Consider the following 22500-nt stretch of genomic DNA (forward strand, 5'->3'; position numbering starts at 1 on the left):
TTTTGCTTTTCATCCAAGAAGCTTCTCCAGCTCTGACAGGATGGTGGGGAATGGAAGGATTTATATTCCTTGCAAACAGCTGGTCATCTGCATCCTTTTAGAGGGTCATTGAGGCCACTTGGAGGTTTATCTGTGTCCTCAGGGTCACCTGAGTAGTGCTCCTTGTTCCTGTAGTCCGTAATCCCTCTGGAAATTCTTTCATACTTCCACACCATTCAAAGGGCATTCATCCCAAATTGTACAGCTAAAACTCTGTAGAGATTCTCAATCATCAATGTTATGGTTGTCCCAAAGGCGCTTTTTTCAGGAGGCAACTGGACATTCTTGTTTTTTCTTTTGAAGACAATCCGCTTCTCACCCAAGAAGCTTCTTCCACTCTGTGTCACGTTTCAATGCTATCTCAAAATAAATGGACTTCCAAACTGCCGATCTTTAAGGAAATTTTCTCTTTATTCGAGCACAGCAATCTGATCCTGATTCTTCACGGTCAGTACTGACCTTTGCCCCCCAATCCCTCCCTTTCCGATCCCCAATTCTCTGCTTCTCATTGGCTATCTTCCAAGTCACTCTCCTGATTCCTTTTTCGTCAGATCACAGGAATGTCTCCCCCCTCCCCATCTCCGAGGAGACCTAATCTTCAAAGGGATTTAGCAGGCAAAAGTTCAGGCTTCTCCTCCCTTTTCTATGTCAGTGCTGGGACACTGACACTCTGACTGGATGGTGGGGGAATGGAAGGATTTATATTCCTTGCAGACTGCTGGTCATTTGAATCCTTTTAGAGGGTCATTGAGGCCACTTGGAGGTTTATCTGTGTCCTCAGGGTCACCTGAGTGGTGCAAATGGTTCCTGTAGTCTGCAAAAAAATAAGAAAGTCCAGTTGCCTCCTGAAAAAAGCATCTTTGGGACACATTCTGGTGAGAGAGAAATTCCCTGAGGATGGCACAAGTCTGAAATCTCAGAAGACTAAACCCCTGGTCCCAGTTGATCAACTCAGATTGGATCCTTAGTGGAGAGTTTTGGAGATGAACTGAACTGAATGATGGTATTGTGACTCCGGCTGATTTATCTTCATATGCTGAATCGGAGGATGATATGGAGGAGGACGAAGCTGTCACGAGCTATGTGCCAGAGGGGCCGTCTTCACTGGTGAGTCAGCAAGAACTGACAGTTGCTGACGTGCCTCTGGACCCCAGCCAAATTGAGGAGGAAACAGAGGCCGGGAATGATGTGGGGGAGCCCCTATTGGATGCAAGAGAGAGACGTAGGAGACGTTGTAGAGAACAGCTATTGCCATGTCCCAAAAGGTGTGGTCAGGAGACGTAGGGCTACACCCTACAAAGTATAAAAGGGGTGAGACTGGGCTGGAAAGGCGTGGTGAACAATTTGTTGGCGTTTTGGATGTAGTGGATTTACAACTATTAGTTTGGAGGTTTTTTTGACAAGAGTCTGCATTACTGCATTAGCCTGCTGGCCGTCTGCCAAGACCTTTGGAACATTGCCCGGTAACTACTGGACTGATAAACACTTTGGAAGAGAACTATTTATTAAAGGGCCAGCTTCAGTCTATCTAGCCTGCGTTTGTTACTGCCGGGCTATTTGAGCCTCTGCAAGGCCACTCGTGGGAGGGGACAGAGCAGATGGCTTTTCAGACAATGTGGAGACATTCTGGACTTATGACGACCCCCTTCTTCTCACTTGCCTTCTTCTCCTTTCTACCTCCCCCACCCATTTTATGCATGGCCCTAGAATGTGATCAAGGGTGCATTGTCCTCATATCCAACTTTCGTTATGATATTGCATAGTTGTGAATTATTGTGAAATCCATTCAGAGTATGAACAGTGCAAAAAAACAAACAAACAAAAGGGATTGCCAGTTTCGAAATCTAGCCAGGGACAAGTTAGACACACCCACTGAGTTGAAATTTTGCAAAGGGAAAGGGGTAAATAAAGATGAAGCATCTTTCAAGCTGACCTTCAGTTAAATTGATTTGATGGATGCATCCAGGTAGGTTGCAGCTCAAATGCATGGGGGAGAGGTGACAGTTGTTTGATTAATGATGATGATTTTTCCCCTCCCTCAAGCCAATTGCTAGAAGAGGTATACAGTTTCTCCAACTCACGGTAACAGATTTAAACAGATAATTTTGCTTTCTCCTTAACTGGCCTGGTCACTTTCCCCAACACATTTTACCTAAAAATCCCAACACTCAGACTTTCTCTATATACATCCGGTATTTATTGATAAGTGCTTAGGAATGATGCCATCTTATTTGCTTAAAGACAAATGTTTTTATTTATTTATTTATTTATTTATTTATTTATTTATTTATTTATTTATTGGTTCGATTTATATGCCGCCCTTCTCCGGAGACTCAGGGCAGCTTACAATGCATTAAGCAATAGCCTTCATAGCCCGGCAGTAACAAACGCAGACTAGATAGACTGAAGCTGGCCCTTTAATAAATAGTTCTCTTCCAAAGTGTTTATCAGTCCAGTAGTTACCAGGCAATGTTCCAAAGGTCTTGGCAGACGGCCAGCAATAGCTTTCGCCCCCCCCCCAAAGCGGTGTTCTTTTTTTTTTTTTAACCCTGTTCTTTCTTTTCCAATTGTCCATGTACAATGTGTTGTTGCTTTGCTGGTTGTCTAGATCTTTTTTAAAATTGTCCTTTGCCATCCCGCCTAGTCTAACGCCTTTTCTCTGTTTCTTTTCATCCAGAAGCAACAACAATAACATGTTCAGTGAAGTTGTGCGACTGAATTTTGAAATTGCCAGTTTCAGCAGCCTTTCGGGAACCCAGCCAATATCCTGGCAAGTGGAATATCCTCAGAAGAAGATGACAGAGATGGCCCTTTCTGAAATTTTCATTTGCCAAAAGGATCTAGTGGGGATTGTCCCACTAGCAATGGTAAGAGATTCTAAGTTGATATTCCTACAACATTTACCAAAGATCTGTTGTACTCTTGTATTGCTCTCATGGGAACTTTGACATTTCTTCATTACTTTTCCTAAAAAAATAATATGCCTACCCTCCAAGATGTTTGGAGAGCAATGTCTTCCTAACAGTCTAGTAAAGATAGGTTGAAGAATGGTTTATTGGCTGATGATCACTCAAGACCAAGGAGTGGGGCGGTGGCCTAGAGGTGGAGTTCTCGCCTCACAATTAGGAGGCTGTGAGTTTGATCCTAGGTAGAGGCAGATATTTCTCTCTCTGGGCACAATGAGAATATAGCTGCTGAACAAAACTCCCCATTGGCAACAGGAAAGGCATCCGGCCAGTAAACACTCAGCTCCATTCAGTTGCCTAGACTCTACCCCGCAAGGGATTATGGGGTTGTTAAACAATGATGGTGGTGATGATGATGAGCACTCAAGACCAACCTTTCAGTAGACTGGAGATCTGCTGAAGTCCATCATTCTAATCATGACACCATATTGAATGCAGCTATTCAACCCAGAAGTGGCTTTAATATTTTGAAATAGCAATGCCACGTAATATGGAGTTGGTGCCCTAATGTTGAGCATTAGTCCAGTCACTATGACTTTAGTTTGGCAAGATTCTGTCTATCGGTGAGCAGCAATAAAGGAAACTGCCTTAGAAGAACCTCAACATGCCTTGCTTGGTTTGGGAGCCTGGATAGTAGTTGCATTTTGGCATGTTTGTAAGGCCAACCATGGATTTTACCCATTGTGTGAACTGTGTCTTCATGTTACTCCATGGTGTGATTAGTCTGAGCATTCTATGGTTATATGAACCCAACAATTGTGTTCCGTTAAATCCAGTTGAAATGCATGAACTTCCATGGTTAAGGGTAGACTCAAAACTGGTTCTCACTGATCAGTGGTGGAATTCAAATAACTTAACAACCGGTTCTCTGCTCTAATGACCAGCTGGGTAGGCATGGCTCGATGGTCATGTGACTGTGTAGGCGTGGCCAACTCAACATCACTCACGTCGATGGGCACTTCACCTTAGCTGTTACCAGTGGTGGGTTCCTCCCGGTTCGGTCCGGTTCGGCCGAGCCAGTAGCGATGACGATATGACGTCACCGAACCGGTTCTCCCCCCCAGCCCTCCCACCCCCCCCACATTATTCTTACCTTTTATTTGGTCCCACCCCCAATCTATTGCTGCCTCCTGAGTCCCAGCTGATGACTAGAGGGAAAAAAACTGTTTAAACTCTTGCCGCGGGGCTTCAAAGGGCCGTCCTACAGCTGATCAGTGTTAAAAGCAAACAAATGAGTCGGGTCGTAAGTGCGAGGACTGGTCGTAAGTGCGAGGACCTTCCAGAAATGACTCTGACCAGCTAGCCACGCCCACCTAGTCACATGACCTCCAAGTCACACCCACAAAATAAGCCACGCCCACAGAACCGGTAGTAAAAAAATTTAGAACCCACCCCTGGCTGTTACAATGTAATAAGGGTTAACCAGAGAGTCAGTTTCTGTAAGCAGGGCAATAAAGATTAGGCTAGAAACAACACCAGAATGTTTCCTTCCTGCCTTCCTTACAGGATTAGCCCTATAAAGTGGAGAAAAAATAAAAACAAAATAAGATTTCTTCCAACAACCGGTTCTCCGAACTGCTTAAAAAGTTAACAACCGGTTCTCCCGAATAGCTGCAAACTGGCTGAATCCCACCACTGCCACTGATCCATCTCCAACCCTTCACCATTACGCACTTCAGCTCTCCTATAAAGATGGACCTCTTTCCAATTGTCTTCTCCAAGCCACCAATGAAACAGATGAGCTAACCTCATGCTACCTGGTCATTAACCAGTTTTGTCCTTAACGATGATACACCCTGAAAGTAAGAAACAAGTGAAAGTCACATGGTCAAATATCTGGGAAAGATGATCCTTGGGAGGGGTAAACAAAACATTCACCGAAAGAGAAGAGCTTTGATACACACCCACCCAAATGTCTATGTAACACGCCAAATATTTTTTGGCTCAACCCTAGTCAAAGAAAGCAAGCGAGGCCAATTCTGCCAAGCTGATGCTAATCAGAAGTTAATAATAAGTCCTTCATCTGGGGAAACGTTAAAAGGATTTGGTGATGCTTGGCCAATAAATTATAAATAGACCCGAAACTATTACTGGGATGTTTCCTAAAAATACACTTTGAATTGCCTTCTTAGGTATGGATGTGTCTGTTTTCTGCCAAGACGTATCAGCAAGGTTGGCACAGCCTGTAAAGGCAACCTGCTAATAGCATCAAGGTGAATAAAGGAACCGATGCTTAGAATTTTCTTTTTTTGGGGAAAAAAAATAAAAAAATAAAATGCTGGTAGGATCAGACAAGGTAAAAGAACATTCGCTCTTCTTTTTTCCCCCCGCTAACTCCGCAGCTCCAGCCAGCCCCTTATTTTGCTGTCGTTATTTTTTTTTAATTTCTTCTTCAATTGTGCGTTAATCTCCCGTCGAGCTGATTACCTGACAATTCCCTGGCTCGGAATTGCAGGCTGAGAAAAACAGGAGCTTCAAAGGGGAAAAAAAAGTTTGAGGTTGCCATCTGCTCAGATATATCCAAATCTGCTCTGTGAGTTTGGATGCTTTAAAAAAAAAGGGGGGGATGCAAATTGATTCCAATTTGGCATGGGGGTGGGGAATCAAGGAATGGTTTTGGGATTATGATGATGATGATGTGGTTGGTCACACAGTCAGTCAGATGTTCCAATAGGATTTGGCATTGTTTGTCCACCTATCGAGTCCTTCCCAAGGACTTGGGATAGATAGATAGACTATAAAATAACAGAGTTGGAAGGGACCTTGGAGGTCTTCTAGTCCAACCCTCTGCTTAGGCAGGAAACCATACACCACTTCAGACAAATGGTTATCCAACCTCTTCTTAAAAACTTCCAGTGTTGGAGCATTCACAACTTCTGGAGGCAAGTTGTTCCACTTTTTTTTCTCAAAAATATTGAGAAAAAATATTAAACAAACAGTGAATTCCTCTCATTCACCTTCAGCAAAGTCTTTCAAGGGAGAATTTACAGTCACAGACCTTATCTGGCTTGGAGAGCTGCCAGGCCGATATCTTCAAAATTTGGCAAGGAGTCTCGCAAACCAATTAGGCAAACTAATTGTCTCCTGCAAACTCCCCTCCCCTTTTGCTCCTCTTTTATTCCCTCTGGGAGGGGCCATTCATCGTCCACCTGTGGCCTTACTCCTGAGTCGACCCTTGTTCTTTAGCTGTTCCCTTTGTCTGGCCACTCTGTGCATGCATACACTGGGAACAGGCTCCAGCTGTTCGTCTGCCTAACTGATGTCTGACTCTGAAGGCAGCTGATAACTGGCATACGGCCCTGGCCCCATCACCCTAACCCTCATCCGAGCCTTCCCCAGACTCCAGGACTGGCCCATGTTCTTCCCCAACCTCCTCACTGTCCAAATCTGCTGCCAGCTCTGCTGACTGCCAGCGGGCCACAACCATGATGAACGTAGAAAAATGTGGTGTCTTTTTAAGAAACCTTTTAAGGTGAAAAACAATTCAACCCAAATAAGTCTTTTATTTGGAGAGCCAAACTTCTGGGCATCCCTGTGACGCATTTTTGTGGTGAGACCCACAAAAATCTCCAAATCTCTTTTGTGGTGCAACCTGCAAAATCTCCATGATGTGTTTTTGTGATGCAACCCTCCACCACCACCCCTCACACACACACAAATTGCTAGATGACAGTCAACCACGAAAACCAGCCAGGCAGAGAATAGGTCAAGATGGCAAAATTAAAGTGACAGCTTTGCTGAGAGGCATCCGTGTTTATTTATTTACATGTGGGAGATTATTATGATGTGAGGGGGAAAGGAGAATTCACCATGCCAGAGTTGGGATTTGTAAAATAGAAAAGACATGGGCAATTTGTCACTCTGAGTTTTTTTTTAACTTGAGGCCTCCTTCTTTCCTGGTAAGCCATTTTTCCTCTTTAGTGGGTAGAATTTTAAGGTTTACCGTATTTTATTCCTGATGCTTTTTCAAATCTCGTAAGTGCATTAACTTGGCTTTTCAACAGCCTGAGCCTGTTTGAACAGTGACAGGACCTAATTGGGAAGTCCAGATCTGTTTGTGTTCAGTTCGGCTCGCCTTCAATCCAACCTGCTGAATAATTTACAAAGACACACTTACATAAGGCCCGACTATGGATATAGAAAACATTTCTCTTATATGCATGCTCGCATGTAACATTTCCAAACAGAGATATTTAGCCATGTAGTAGGACTGTATTACTATTATCCTTCTCATCTTTCCTATTACCTACTCCTACTGGCATCTGACGATTATATTACTTTATTGTTTGTATATACACTGAGAGCTTCAGCTACACCGGAGAGAAATTGCTTGTGTGCCCAAATCACACAAATAAAGAATATTCTATTTTATTCTGTATTAGGAAGATGCTAGATCCATAAAAGACTGTTCTGTTCCCGTACCACACACGCATCCCCACAGATGGCCCGGAGTTAATAAGCCACACGACAAAACTCTTTGAAGATAAAACTGGCAGCAACCCAGTGGCTAGCTGCCAATTCAGACTTTACTCACACAAAACAAAGATTAGACTGCAAGCATTCTGATAAAACAGGCAGTGTTTCAACAATACAAGGATTAATCCAAATGCAGTCCGATAAAGCAGGCAAAGTCCAGTAATGCAGAGATCATGGATTATTTCCAGTTTTTGCTCATCACAAACTGAACCGGCCACCACACCCACATTTATACCCTGTGGGGTGTGGTCCAGTGACTCAGCTAATCTCTGGCACGCCTTCCCCTCTGCTGCGCATGCTTCTTCCTGAGCCTCTGCCGACGGTCCAGCCAGCACTTATCTTCTTCGTCGCTGTCCACCTGTGGCTGCGGGGACGTGCTTGGCTCTGAGCCTATCTTTTGGCCTTCGGTGTCCTCCAGAGGCATTGCCAGAGAGGAGGGTCCTGGAGAGGGAGGCTTTGCCAACTCCTCTCCCTCACTCTCAGAGTCTGCATCTGTCGATAGCCCAGGCTCAGGCAACGGAGCCACAACAAAGACTCAGAGGCCTGGCTTCATGAAACACACACAAATATTAACCAGTGGAACAGAAGTTGCTTCCAGAAGTTGTGGGTGCTTCATCACTGGAGGTTTTTAAAAAGAGACTGGAAGTCACTTGTCTGAAATGGTATAGGATCTCCTGCTTGAGCAGGAGGCTGGACTACAAGACCTCCAAGGTGCCTTCCAGCTCTATTCTGATTCTGATATAGCTAAGAAGCTATATTTGCATTCTTTAACCTTGGTTTGGTTTATACTATCGGCCGCCCTGACCTCGTGATCCATCCTGGTGGCCAAGATTGAATGACTGATAATGTGGTCAGGGAATCCAAGCCTCTGAGTCACCATTTTACCATTCCTTGATCCAAGCACATATCTTAACCACAACCATGGTTTGTGGCTAGCATAAGTTGGTTTGCTTATTTATGGTTTAACATAATCAGATCCTAGTCACTCAATTCACCCTCCCTAGTGTATGGTTCAGCTTGATGAATCAATCCCGCCAATAGAGATTTATACAACAACTTAAAGCTACGTGTGAATCCAGCTTCTGAGTTGACCCACTGAAAGAACATTGAAAAAAATGTTTCCGTGGGTCTTTTCTTGACTATGACTAAGGTGGAACCTGGTATCTTTTAGAAACTAGTTTGGATTGTCTTGGGTATGGATGTTTTGAGTTGGGTTGTGGACATCTGGGTCAAGCAGAGTTTGGAACTCCAATGTTATTCCCTCTTGAAGGTTCTTGTGATGTGTGAGGGCCACACTATCATGGTGAGCCACCATAATGGTACCCAAGAGAAGTATTGGCCAACTAAAGGAAAAGATTGACCGTGGGCTTTTTAATCTGCCAGTTCCCACGCATATCGTCCTCCCCTCCTTGATTTAACGGTGCTGATTGTCCTTCAGCGAGATTCACCGCCTCCCCAAACATGAATAAATAATAAATGCTCTTTTATTACAATTTATTACTCTACTACGTCTTCTGAAATCCTCTATTAGGGGAAAATGGCCACGCTGCAGTTTGGATGAGCAGGCATCTGTCTCATTGTGAGACTGAGCGGCAATTATTAATTCTCTTTTAGAGACGTCCTCGGCCTCCCTCATCATTTGTGGCAAGGGAATAAAATGAAACAGGAACTGCTCCATTTTCTGCAAATGCCATTTGTCTGACATACTATAAGGATTAGATTAGAAGACTTCGAAGGTCCCTTCCAATTCTATTGGATTAGATTAGCAGAGTTGGAAGGGACCTTGTAGGTCATCTAGTCCAACCCCCTCACTAAAGCAGGAGACCCTACACCATTTCTGACAGATGGCAATCCAGTCTCTTCTTCAAAGCTTCTAGTGATGAAGCTCCCACAACTTCTGAAGGCAACTTCTCTTCCATGGGTTGATTGTTCTCACTGTCAGAAAATTCCTCCTTATTTCTAGGTTGAATCTCTCCTTGATCAGTTTCCATCCATTATTTCTTGTCCGGCCTTCAGATGCTTTGGAAAATATTTTGATTCCCCTCCTCTCTGTGGCAGCCCCTCAAATATTGGAAGACTGCTATCAGGTCTCCCCTGGTCCTTCTCTTCACTAGACTAACCATGCCCAGTTCTGTCTCTCCCTTCATCTGTCTGTCTGTCCATCCCCCTGGTCGTATGTCCGTCTGCAGGATCCAGTCTGGGTCAGTCACCCGGATCAGAGGAGAGTCTTCCAAGGCTATTTTTGAACTTGCTCAGCCAACAATCTTAAATCGCTGCGAAATTGAGTGTATGTCCTTGTTCATTGCAATCTGAGGCTATCAATGAGTTCGGGTCTCTTCCTCTGACCATTCGCTTGTGTTCTTGCAAACACAAGTGGTTAGCTTCCTCCCCACCTGTCCTGCATAGTCACAGGGGCAATCCATGCAGGGGATCCAGTAGATTATATTAGAAGTATTTCCCACCTCCAAGCAATCTTTGCGACGCATGGTTTGTCCTCTTATGGTAGCCTCTGAGTGGTGTTCAGAAGTCTAAATTTCTGGCTCCAGTGAGCAAACCAGATTGGATCCTGCAGCATTATCCTGGAACCAGGGGTGAGCTCCTGGGGGTTCGGGCGATCCTCTAGCCGAGGATCGTCGGGGTTCAGGGAACCCCCAAATGCCACCCCTGGCTAGCCATGCCCACCCTGCTCCTCCCACCCTGCCCCACGGCTCCTGCCCCACCCCTCCCAGAAGTCTTCATGTGCCACTTCATCATTCCAGTGCAGGGACTACACGGAGGGTCTGGGAAGGCAAAAAAACAGGCCTACCGAAAGTTCTGGAAGCCTGGAAACGGGCCTGTTTCCGTCCCCCAGAGGGCCTCCGGAACCTGGGGAGGCCGTTTTCACCCTTCTGGAGGCTCAAGAAAAGCCTCCAGAGCCTGGGGAGGGCAAAAACCGCTCCCCCACCCCACTGTAGTGCAGGCGGCCAACTAGGCCACACCCACCATGGCCACGCCCACCCAGCAACGGGGCAGTGAAACCACTGCTAAAGGATCTGAAGCCCACGCCAGCCTAGGACATGTATATTTGCCTTCGTTTGCCTGTCTGTCAACGTGCCTATCAGTCTGCACTGTCATCTGCCTGTCTGTAAGTCCATGTAGCTGTTTGTCTGTGTGTCTTTTCTGTTGTGAAAAGCTGATCTCTCCCCCCACCCCCATCCCGGGAAGCTCTAGTTTAGCGACAATGGAGCTGTGGCTATTTGGAGATATATATATATCTTTTTTTTTTTTTTTTTTTTGGAACCATCTGGTCTGTGTTTAGGACTGAGGAAGTCCCTTGACAGTGTGTGTGAATGTGCGTTCCCTTATAAAACATTCATGTCTGAATGCTTTGCCGGTGTTTGGAGTCCATGATTCTTGTTGATCGCCGCTATTATCCCATTGCTGTTTAAGTAAATTACCAAATGAATAACTTAGTTCCACCAACTAAGGGTCGTATATGTAACTTTTTGCATTTTTAATTTTGCTTTTAAAAGGACTGGGGTACCAAGAGTGTGGAAGCAATTGTCTTTCTGAGTGAGAGAGTGCATTTTCATGTTATGGGTGCTTTGATCTTACAGAGTCCTTCTTCCTCCACAGCAGCTGCTTTGTAACCTTCCAACATTTCTTCTTTCTGAGTACTTAGTGTCTGGAGATCTGTCTGTCTATCTATCTGTCTAGCATTCGTTTGTTCATTCATTCATAGAAACATAGAATGAAAGAGTCCACCGTCTTAGAGAGGAAGGAAGGGGGAGAGGGAGGGAGGGAGGGAGGAAAAGGGAAGGAAGGAAGGAAGGAAGGAAGGAAGGAAGGAAGGAAGGAAGGAAGGAAGGAAGGAAGGAAGAAAGAAAGAAAGAAAGAAAGAAAGAAAGAAAGAAAGAAAGAAAGAAAGGAGGGAAGGAAGGAAGGAAGAAGGGAGGGAAGGAAGGAAGGAGGGAGGGAGGGAGGGAGGAGGGAAGGAAGCAAAGAGAAATGATGTGGAAAAGAGGGAAGGGTGAAAGGCAATGGGAGGGAGGGAGGAAAAGGGAAGGAAGGAAGCAGGGAAGGAGAGAAGGAAGGAAGGAGGGAGGGAGGGAAGGAAGGAAGGAAACAAAAAGAAATGATGTGGAAAAGAGGGAAGGGTGAAAGGCAATGGGAGGGAGGGAGGAAAAGGGAAGGAAGGAGGGAAGGAAGGAAGGAAGGAGGGAGGGAGGGAAGGAAGGAAGGAAACAAAAAGAAATGATGTGGAAAAGAGGGAAGGGTGAAAGGCAATGGGAGGGAGGGAGGAAAAGGGAAGGAAGGAAGGACAGAAGGAGAGAGGGAGGAGAGGGAGGGAGGGAGGAAGGAGGGAAGGAAGGTGGTTGTCTTCTAATTCTGTGCGTCAACACCTTGTAACACTCAGCTACAACTCAACTTAAGTCAGCACAAACAAAAGAAAATTTGGTCCTGCTTAAAGTTCATAAAGTTCATAAAGGGACGCGGTGGTTCAGTGGCTAAGACACTGAGCTTGTCGATCGAAAGGTCGGCAGTTCAGTGGTTCGAATCCCTAGCACCGCATAACGGGGTGAGCTCCCGTGACTTGTCCCAGCTTCTGCCAACCTAGCAGTTCAAAAGCAGGTAAAAAATGCAAATAGAAAAATAGGGGCCACCTTTGGTGGGAAGGGAACAGCATTCCATGCGCCTTTGGCGTTGAGTCATGCTGGTCACATGACCACGGAGACGTCTTCAGACAGCGCTGGCTCTTTGGCTTTGAAACGGAGATGAACACTGCCCCCTAGAGTCGGGAACCACTAGCACATATGTGCAAGGGGAACCTTTACATTTACCTAAAATTCATTTTCAAAATATGTGGGCAGATTTCACAGAAAGACATGTATACATGCAGAGAGGGAGGGAGGGAGGGAGAGAGATACAGGCGCTATTCCCAATCTTTCTTCTTCTGCCAAAGTTAAAGTCTATTCCAACTTTTCTTCCTGGCACTGAGTATTTAAGTGTTGCTATGACAGTGATGGGCCTGGAGGGGGAGGAGAAAGGCAACAATCATATTTTGAAAGTTGGGATCTTGGTAGGAAATTACACCTTTTGGCTACCTGAGAAATATCATTTTCAGTTTAGCAATTGTCCAGGCAGAGAGAGACCGCTGGTCTGTCTCGCCAGCTAGAAATCGTGATTGCTTGTTTTGTTCCTTCCCTTCCAGCCTATCTCCTTTGCAGTTAATCTTAAAATTGGCTCAGCTGGTAATCCGTTATCTATCCATCCTTCTCCTTATTACTCAAAAAGGAAGAGGAGGAGGAGGAGGAGGAGGAGGAGGAGGATGGCGGCGAAGATTGTGGGGTCCTTGGTGCTTTCTGAGCTTGGTGGTTTTTTTGGAGATGTTTCATTGCCCAAACTAGGTAACATCTTCAGTGCTAGAAGAGAGTCAGGCAGGGGTGAAATCCAGCAGGTTCTGACTTGTTCTGGAGAACCGGCAGCTGAACTTTTGAGTAGTTCAGAGAACCAGCAAATACCATCACTGGCTAGCCCCAGAGTAGAGTGGGAATGGAGATTTTGCAGTATCCTTCTCCCAGGAGTGGGGAGGGAATGGGGATTTTGTAGTATCCTTCCCCCAGGAGTAGGGAGGGAATGGGGTTTTTGCAGTATCCTTCCCCCAGGAGTGGGGAGGGAATGGAGATTTTGCAGTATTCTTCCCCTGGAGTGGGGTGGGAATGGGGATTTTGCAGTATCTTTCCCCTGGAGTGGGGAAGGAATGGGGATTTTGCAGTATCCTTCCCCTGCCATGCCCACCAAGCCACGCCCACAGAACTGGTAATAAAAAAATTAGAATTCCACCACTGGAGTTGGGTAAGAGTTGGGGAGAGGAGAATTGTGGAGTCCTTAGTGCTCTCTGAGCTTGGTTGTTTTCTTGCAGATGTTTCATGACCCAACTAGCTATCATCATCAATGTTAGAAGGGAGTGAGGTTTGCAAAGAGGAGGAGGACATTCCTTCCCATCCGATTTATTTATTTATTTTATTTATTTATTTATCGGACTTATATGCCACCCTTTCTCCACAAGGACTCAGGGCTGCTCACAGTAATAAAGCAACAACAAGTCCAGATTAAAATTCAAACGATAAAAGAATCTAAAATTCCCATTAAAACCCCATTCAGTCCAGGTCAGCCTGGCGAAACAACCATGTTTTAAGGTCACGGCGGAAGGAGCAAAGGTCGGGAGCCACCCGGAGCTCCAAGGGGAGCTGATTCCAGAGGGTAGCTGTGCCTACAGAGAAGGCTCGCTCTCTAGGGACCATCAGCCAACATTGCTTGGCCGACGGGACCCCAAGTAGGCCCTCTCTGTGTGAGCGCACCAGGCGATGGGGAGCTGTTGCTGGCCACAGGTGATCCGCCAGATAACCTGGGCCTAAGCCATGTAGGGCTTTATAGGTAATCACCAACACCTTGAACCTCACCCGGAGGGCAACCGGTAGCCAATGCAGGTCACGCAGGAGGGGTGTGACATGGGAGCGTCGGGACACTCGCATCACTACCTGCGCGGCCGCATTCTGCACCAGCTGAAGCCTCCGAGTGGGCAGCCCCATGTAGAGAACATTGCAATAGTCGATCCGGGAGGTGACGAGTGCATGGGTGACCGTGCATAAGGCATCTCGGTCCAGGTAGGGACGCAACTGGCGCACCAGACGAATCTGAGCGAATGCCCCCCCGGTCACGGTCGTGACATGGTCTTCTAAAGTCTGTAACGGTTTGATAAGTTCAGAGTCTCCCCTAGATTTGCGTTTGAATATAAGATTGCCAATTTTGACGCCTGAGGTCTCCATATTTTGCTAAGACTTTAGAAAATACATACATGATCGGATTGAGTGGAGGCATTCGTACATCACTGGGAGCCCATAAATCCTGATTTATAGGCCAGGAGGATGGCGAGATTCACAAAAATAGAAATCCCAAACAAAACCCATCGCAGCAAGAAAGAATAAATGATGCCAAACCCTGAGTGCCAACAAAATCAATTGGCAGAAATATGCAGAATCTTGTACGTATAATTCTTCTTCGCCCCGAAGCAGCTTCAGAAAGAAAATTGCAAGGGCTGCATTCGAATACGTGCACCATGGGATGAGACACAGGCAGAGAAACAGAGAAAAACCAAGTTATTGTTATTATTATTATTATTTTGGAAAGGCTAAAACATTGACAAATGCTCCCTGCTCCTGAACCGTACAACAGTGATAGAAGGACTGAGATTTTTTTTCCCCCAACTTTGGTGTAACTGGGGGACCCATGGGAAACCAGGAAAAGGCTAGTGAAGGTTCCGTAAAAATAATAATGAGGCCTGCAAAGGCCCCGAAATAATTTGTATTGGGGAGGTTTAGAAAAAGGCAGCTACGTTTTTTCCCCGTTCCACAAGTGAAATCTGTAACTCTTGGGAAGTGGCTGAGGAAAAAACCGCTCGTCCATCACTTTTCAGCTTGGCCTCACATTGGTGGGAGTTAGAATTGCCGGTTGTTAAAGGCTTGTACTGGGGAGACTCTGAACTTATCAAGCCATTACAGAAACGAGGAAGAAAAACACCTCTTAATGGCTTTGCTTGTTAATTATCTGTTTACATGAAATCGCTAACCTTCCCTTTGTACATGAAAAGCACTGGGGAATTCATCAACGGAGGCACGTTTGCAAGAAGGAAACGAAATTCCTTAGCTTTGTAGATTCGAAGTGAGGGCAATCACCCCTCCTAGAAGAATGGAATGTTTTGAGAAATATATTTTTAAAAGGCAGAATATTATATTTTCCCCTAAAAGAGAAATGGAAATCTTAAGGGTGCTTTTCAAAAGACAACTGGACTTTCTTGGGGTGCAGAGTGGTTTCCTTGAAAATGTTTGACTTCTCAGATACCAGGCTCATGCTACCATATGTGATGGGCATGTGTAGAAGCCAAAAGATACTGGACTAAAATCCACACATGGTTGGAAAAAATGACAAAACGACACATAGACTTTAAACCAGAGATCTTTTTATTAGGGATTGTACCAGAAATATACAACAGAGAATTGAGATATTTGATTGTGAATGTGTTAACAGCGGCTAGAATTGTGTTTGCTAAAAATTGGAAAAATGAGAAAATACCAACACAAGATGAAGTTATTAAGAAAATCATGGAATGTGCTGAAATGAGCAAATCGACATTTGAAATTAGAGAACAAGAAGATAAACAATACTATAAGATATGGGACTTATTTTATCAATGGCTAGATAATAAAATATGGAAAGGAAATAGGGATGAGACTATTAGAACATAAGAACGGTAGAAATATACAAAATACAATACAAAGTGGTATGACTATTGTTGATTGAGGACGAAGAAAGGAATGTTATAATATAAATATTTGAAAATAATTTTTATGAAAAGAGATTAATGAGGATTATACTACAAAGATACTTATTAGATTGGTAATATGAGAAATCAGACAATTAGTAAGTAATGAATATGGTGAGGAAGCACAAAAGACTTGTAACCGACCGACACACTGTTTGCAATTGTATGGATGATTAGATTTATGTTTTATGTTTTGTTTTAAAATAAAAAAAAATCTTTCAAAAAAAAAAAGGAAACATTTGACTTCTCATCCAAGAAGCTTCTTCCATTCTTCATGACCTGGATGATTGAGAATGTCCCTAGACCCTTATCCAGAAGGTTTATATGTACGTTCAGACAGTAACGTAGAGACAGTTGCATGAGTCCTCGTGAAATGCCTTATTTACTATTCTTGGAGGGCAGAGGTAATCTCTCCTCTAAGGGGACTGGGTTTGTGGAGAGGGAGGAGGTGGAGGAAGAAGAGGAGGAGACTATGGGGTCCTTGGGGCTCTCTGATCTTGGAGTGGGGTTTGTAGAAAGGAGGAGGAGGAGGAGGAGGATTATTGTGTAGTCCTTGGTGCTATCTGATCTTGAATGTTTTCCTGCAGATATTTCACTACCCAACTGGGGAGCATAATCAGTGCTAGAAAGGAGTGGGGTTTGTGGAAAGGAGGAGGAGGAGGAGGAGGAGGAGGAGGAGGAGGAGGAGGAGGAGGAGGAGGAGGAGGAAGATTGTGTGGTCCTTGGAGCTCTCCGACCTTGGTTGTTTTTCTGCAGATATTTCATTACCCAACTAGGGAACATCATCAGTGCTAGAAGGGGTTTGTGGAAAGGAGGAGGAGGAGGAGGAGGAAGATTGTGTGGTCCTTGATGCTCTCTGAGCTGGATTCTTTTCTTTTTTAAATATCTTTTTTGTTTGTTTTGTCCTGCAACTGTACATCCTTTGACGAGTAAGTATATTTATTGGCCATTCATGACCCCTAAATTCCATAAGCATGTGTGGTTCGTCGATGAAGATGATGAACGGGGAAAGAAACTGCCTTGAGACTTGGTCTTGGAAGAACTGAAGGTTTTGGAACCATTGCAGATGAAATATTGGAAAAGAATATAGAAATTAGAATATAGAAATATAGAAAGAAAATATTGGCTATTCTTTAGGTTTTGTTTTAAACTAGCAGCCACCAGACAGAAACAGCCTCCCTTTAACCTCTTCTGTTTTTAACTTTATATAAACATCACCCTCAAATCTAATTACTTGCTAGGTGTTGTAAGGCAGGGGCCCCCCAACCCCTGGTCCGTGGACTGGCACCAGGCCACGGCATGCCAGCAACCGGGCCACGCAAACAAGCAAACGAAATCACACACCCTCCGGTCCATGGAAAAACCTCTCTCCACGGAACCGGTCCCTGGTACCCCCAAATTTTTGGGCCAAAAGTTTTAGCAAGGGGTTCTCTGCCTGGTTGCTGGGTGGGCATGCCCGTGGTGGGCGTGGCCTAGTCAGTCTCCTGCACCATGGTGGGGGAGTGTTTTTGCCCTCCCCGGCTCCAGAGGCTTTTCTCGAGCCTCTGGGAGGACAAAAATGGCCTCCCCAGGCTCTGAAGGCCCTCTGGAGCCTGGAAACAGGTCCATTTCCGGTCTTCCTGAACTTCCGGTAGGCCTGTTTTTCACCCTCCCCGAGTCTCCGCGCGTGCCCTGCACTTACCAGCATCCAAAACAGACCACGTGGGGACTCCTGGGAGGGGAGGGGCAGGGTGGGCGGGGCCAGCTAGGAGGAGTGGTATTTGGGGGTTCTCCGAAGTGCACAGAATCTTAGCTAGAGGTTCTCCCGAACCCCTGCAAACCCCCAGCAGCCCACCTCTGGTTGGGGGCCATTGTTGTAAAGTCTTGGTAAGGATGTCCTGATGAGAAGGGATAAAATGTGGGAAGGAAGGAGTAGTGAAGATGGAACAGCCTTTTAAAAAAAATCAATTTATTTCTTATTTAGCTCAGGGCTTTTATGAAAAGCCTGATCACGATGATTAAATTCTTCGTCTTTCTTCTCCAAGCTAGAGGTAGCAACTGAAATTAGAAAATCTGCAGCTCCTCCCACCAACATCCCATTTATTCAACGGTTGGTCCATTTGGTTCGATTTGAAAAACAGAAGAAGAAGAATCGGCCAAATGTTTTCCATCCCTGCGTTTTTCATATATGCGTTTCTTAATCTCTGATGACAGAGCGATCGTAAATGTCCTTTAAATGTTATGGAACAGGAGCGAAGTTAAACTGTACAAATGTTTTGGAATTGATGCGTTTAGCATTTAAATGGCAGGCTTTTTTTTTTCCTTCAGATGGTTTGATGTCCATCTATGGATCATTTATTTCTATCTCTCGGGTCTGTTTTGAAAATATTTCTTTCAAATGAAAACGGAAAACAGTTTGGCAAAACTTTAGGAGAGGGGGTGTGGGGTGGGGGAAATATGTTGCCTTATTTGACCAAGATTTAATAATATCCTTTTCCTGGCATTTTTACAGATACCTGCTGAAGACAGGATATTATTTTAATCGTTGATTTAATTTAGTACTGAGATATAAATGTAAAGTTCAGCTCCTGGTGAGCTCAGTAATTATTTTAGGAGCAATGTGGAAATGGTTTTCACATCCTTCTTCTGATATATATATATATATATATATATATATATATATATATGTATGTATGTATGTATGTATGTATGTATGTATGTATGTATGTATATATATGTATGTATGTAGGTCTTTCGTTATTCGGGTTTTCTTCTGCGTAAAATTGGAAGTGTCTTGGCGATGTTTCAACAAAGTCTCATTCATCATCTTTAGGCTGGTGTTTTCGGCTTCGTGCTTCTAGGAGCAATGTGTGATCGCAGCTGTTTCTTCCTTTTAACTGCCAGTGGGGGTGTGAACTGATTGGGTGGGAGCTTGGCTGTGTTCTGATTGGGTGGAGGTGTGCTCTGATTGGTTGTGGGCTTGGCTGTGCTCCAATTGGATGGGGGGTTGGCTGTGCTCTGATTGGATGGGGGTGTGTTCTGTTTTGGTGGGGGCTTGGTTGTGCTCGGGTTAGTCTGAGTTGCAGGGGGATTTGAGCTGGTGAGCTGCGTTGCTGTTGTTTGGCTTCGCGTTCGTGGTCGTGCCACATCTTCATGGTGGGGGTCAGTTTGCTTTTTGCGTGGATGTGTGGTGGTGACATCGTGTGTTATTTTCCTGAGTGTGGGTCTGGTGTCATTCTTTTGTCATTCTTTTGTTCTGGAGATGAGTCTCTTGGCTACGGAGTTGATCTGTGCTGGGTGGTGGTGTGAGAGTGTGTGCAGATAGCGGTTTGTATGTGTTTTCTTCTGGTAGATGGTGTGTCTTAGAGAGCCATTGGATTTCCTGTAGACTAAGACATCCAACTTCCCTTCCTGGGAAGTTAGGGACAAACGAGTCCCTAACACAAAGAATGACACTTCCAATTTTACGCGGGAGAAAACCCAAATAACCAAAGACCTACATACAAACACCCGCGAAAACCTCAGAAAACACACACACACACACACACACACACACACACACACACACACACACACACACATATATATATATATATATAGGTTGACATTCTAGTTTGATACAATACTGGTTGGGTTTGTTTTTTTTTATCGTAGTTTCCCTCCAAGTATTAACCAAGTCTGATTCTGCTAAGTCAAGATAATGTTGGCTAGTTTAGATGAAGTCAGCTAAATGATATCCTGCCCACTTTTTCCAGTGGCCCTTGGCTGACACTCAAGTGAGGAAGGTTCCTTCCTTCCACAATGAGTCAACTCTGCTTTGAACCTTGACAAAGTAGTCATGGATCCTCAGGAGAACTTCTCTCAACCAGTGCTATGTTGACATTTGAATCAGAATCAGAGTAGAGTACAGCTGCAAGGGACCTTGGAGGTCTTCTAGTCCAGCCCCCTGCTCAAGCAGAAGACCCTGTACTATTTCGGAAAAGTCACTGCCCAGTCTCTTCTTAAAAACCTCCAGTGATGAATTTTCAGGAGGCAACTGGACTTTCTTGTTTTTTTTCTTTGACGACATTTCGCTCCTCATCCAAGAAGCTTCTTCAGCTCTGACTGGATGGTGGAGAATGGAAGGATTTATATTCCTTGCAGACAGCTGGTCATTTGCATCCTTTTAGAGGCTCTTTGAGGCCACTTGGAGGTTTATCTGTGTCCTCAATGGTCACCTGAGTAGTGCTAATAGTTCTGTAGTCTGCAATTTTCCCTCTGGAAATCCATTCCTACTCCCACACCACAGTTTTGGGGTCCAAAGCTGGATGCTGGATTCCAGGTGGGGTCTTACTAAGGCTTTATAAAGTGGTACTAAGACTTCACGTGATCTTGATTCTATCCCTCTGGTTATACAACCATTTTGGCTCCCAGGGAGGTGAAGGGAGGCCTACTAGGCCCAAAATGGGGTGCGGGGGGGTAGCACCCCCCCCCCCCCGCAGTCCGTTTTTGCTCCCAGAAAGCTTTAGGGAGGCCTATAAGGCCCAAAGGATGTGGTGGCTCAGTGGCTAAGATGCTGAGCTTGTCAATCAAAAGGTCGGCAGTTCAGCGGTTCGAATCCCTAATGCTGCGTAACGGGGTGAGCTCCCGTTATTTGTCCCAGCTTCTGCCAACCTAGCAGTTCAAAAGCACATAAAAAAATGCAAGTAGAAAAATAGGGACCACCTTTGGTGGGAAGGGAACAGCGTTCCGTGTGCCTTTGGCATTGAGTCATGCCGGCCACATGACCACGGAGACATCTTCGGACAGCGCTGGCTCTTCGGCTTTGAAACAGAGATGAGCACTGCCTCCTAGAGTTGGGAACGACTAGCATGTATGTGCAAGGGGAACCTTTACCTTCACTAGGCCCAAAATGGGGCATGGGGATGACACGTGTGCCCCCCCCCCCGCGGCCTGTTTTTGCTCCCAGGGCCATGCAGGAGGCCGAGTGCTGCCTGTCACACACCCTGGCCACGCCCACCCAGCCGGTCATTAGGGCAGAGAACTGGTTGTTAAATTATTTGCATCCCACCACTGATTATATTAGCTTTTTTGACTGCTGCCACAAATTGCTCATGTTTAAGTGATTGTCTACCAGGACTCCAAGGTCCCTCTCACAGTTACTGTTTTTTTTTAACCTGCTTTTGTTTCCATTGTGTTCCAGGACACGGATATCTTGAACACGGCCATCCTCACTGGGAAAACAGTTGCTGTTCCAGTCAAGGTGATTTCTGTTGAAGAAAACAATATGGTGATGGATATCTCTGAATCGGTGGAATGCAAGTCTTCTGCTGAGGATGTGGTTAAAGTAAGTGCTAAGATCATCAGCCATAGGAGATATTTTATTCTTGGCTTTTGAGGAGTTTAACAGAGTTGGAAAGGTCATCTTGTAGGTCATCTAGTCCAACCCCATGCCCAAGCAGGAGACCCTACACCATTTCTGACAGATGGCAGTCCAGTCTCTTCTTGAAAGCTTCCAGGGATGAAGCTCTCACAACTTCTGAAGGCAAGTTGTTCCATTGAATATAGAATAAGAGAATTGGAAGGGACCTTGGAGGTCATCTAATCTAACACCCACCCAAGAAGGAGACCCTACACCATTTCTGGCAGATGGCAGTCCAGTCTCTTCTTGAAAGCCTCCAGTGATGAAGCTCTCACAACTTCTGAAGGCAACTTCTGCTCCTTCGGTTGAATGTTCTCACTGTCAGGAAATTCCTCCTTATTTCCAGGTTGAATCTCTCCTTGATCAGTTTCCATCCATTATTCCTTGTCTGGACTTCGGATGCTTTGGAAGATAGCTTCACCCCCTCCTCTCTGTGGCAGCCCTTCAAATATTGGAAGATGCTATCCTGTCTCCCCTGGTCCTTCTCTTCACTAAACTAGCCATGCCCAGTTCCTGCAACCGTTCATTGTATGTTTTAGCCTCCAGCCCGCTAATCATCTTGGCTGTTATTTTCTAGCGTGTCAAGATCTTTTTTATAGCATGGAGTTGAGTCTCTATCCTTCAGCTCTGCACCTCCATGGTCAACTATGACCTTGTTGGATCAAGATGGTTTGCTGAGTCTTGTCCCATCTTTCTGGCCAACAAGGTTTACTTGTTGGTATTGCCTTTTCTTCTTCACTGGATAAGCAAAGAGCCAGGACTTTCCTGACAACATACTGGGTTCTAACACCCGTTTTTTTGGGGGGGGGGAATGTGTTGATGCTGTTGAGTTTATATGGATGCAAAGATGATCTGGAGGAACATCTGAGCTCCAGTTCAGCAGTAAGGAATGCTAATTAAAGAGTCACGTTGTAAAATAGCTGGGTTATTTGTATTCCAGATTAGAGCCCAACCTGAAATTGGATGTAATTAGAGCTTCTTAAAAATATCTCTAAAATGTATTGAGGTACACCATAGAGATAATATATATAGCTCCAGCTATTAAAGAATCCCTGCTGGATTTTAATGCGTTTGTATTAATAATGCAAGCAACCTTCCTTTGGCTCAAGGCAATTTGAGTTTTTGGCTAGCTGCCATTGTCTACCGACCCTTCAGGCTTTCAGTTAAAGATACAGATTTCTCAAACCTTCATCAACTGACATATATGTATATTTACTGCACGATCTTCCTAATACGAATAGAAAACCCCAAACTGTATGGCTACCGATCTGTCATTC

The 22500-nt window shown here is 45.0% G+C and overlaps 1 protein-coding gene across 1 annotated transcript in view; it reads left to right on the forward strand.

Moving 5' to 3' along the window:
- Positions 1–2828: 2828 nt before the first annotated feature.
- LOC139321863 (transmembrane protein 132C-like) overlaps positions 2829–22500 on the forward strand; it is a 46886-nt gene continuing 27214 nt past the window's right edge. Inside the window, exons 1-2 of the mRNA XM_070950789.1 lie at positions 2829–2906; positions 21005–21148. Coding sequence (XP_070806890.1) covers positions 2835–2906; positions 21005–21148 — 216 coding nt within the window. The 5' untranslated portion in view covers positions 2829–2834. The remainder of the gene's footprint in view (positions 2907–21004; positions 21149–22500) is intronic.

The sequence above is a fragment of the Pituophis catenifer genome, unplaced genomic scaffold, assembly GCF_029215685.1.
Source record: "Pituophis catenifer annectens isolate HBS135680 unplaced genomic scaffold, rPitCat1.0.hap2 SCAF_10, whole genome shotgun sequence".
Taxonomy (NCBI): Eukaryota; Metazoa; Chordata; class Lepidosauria; order Squamata; family Colubridae; genus Pituophis; species Pituophis catenifer.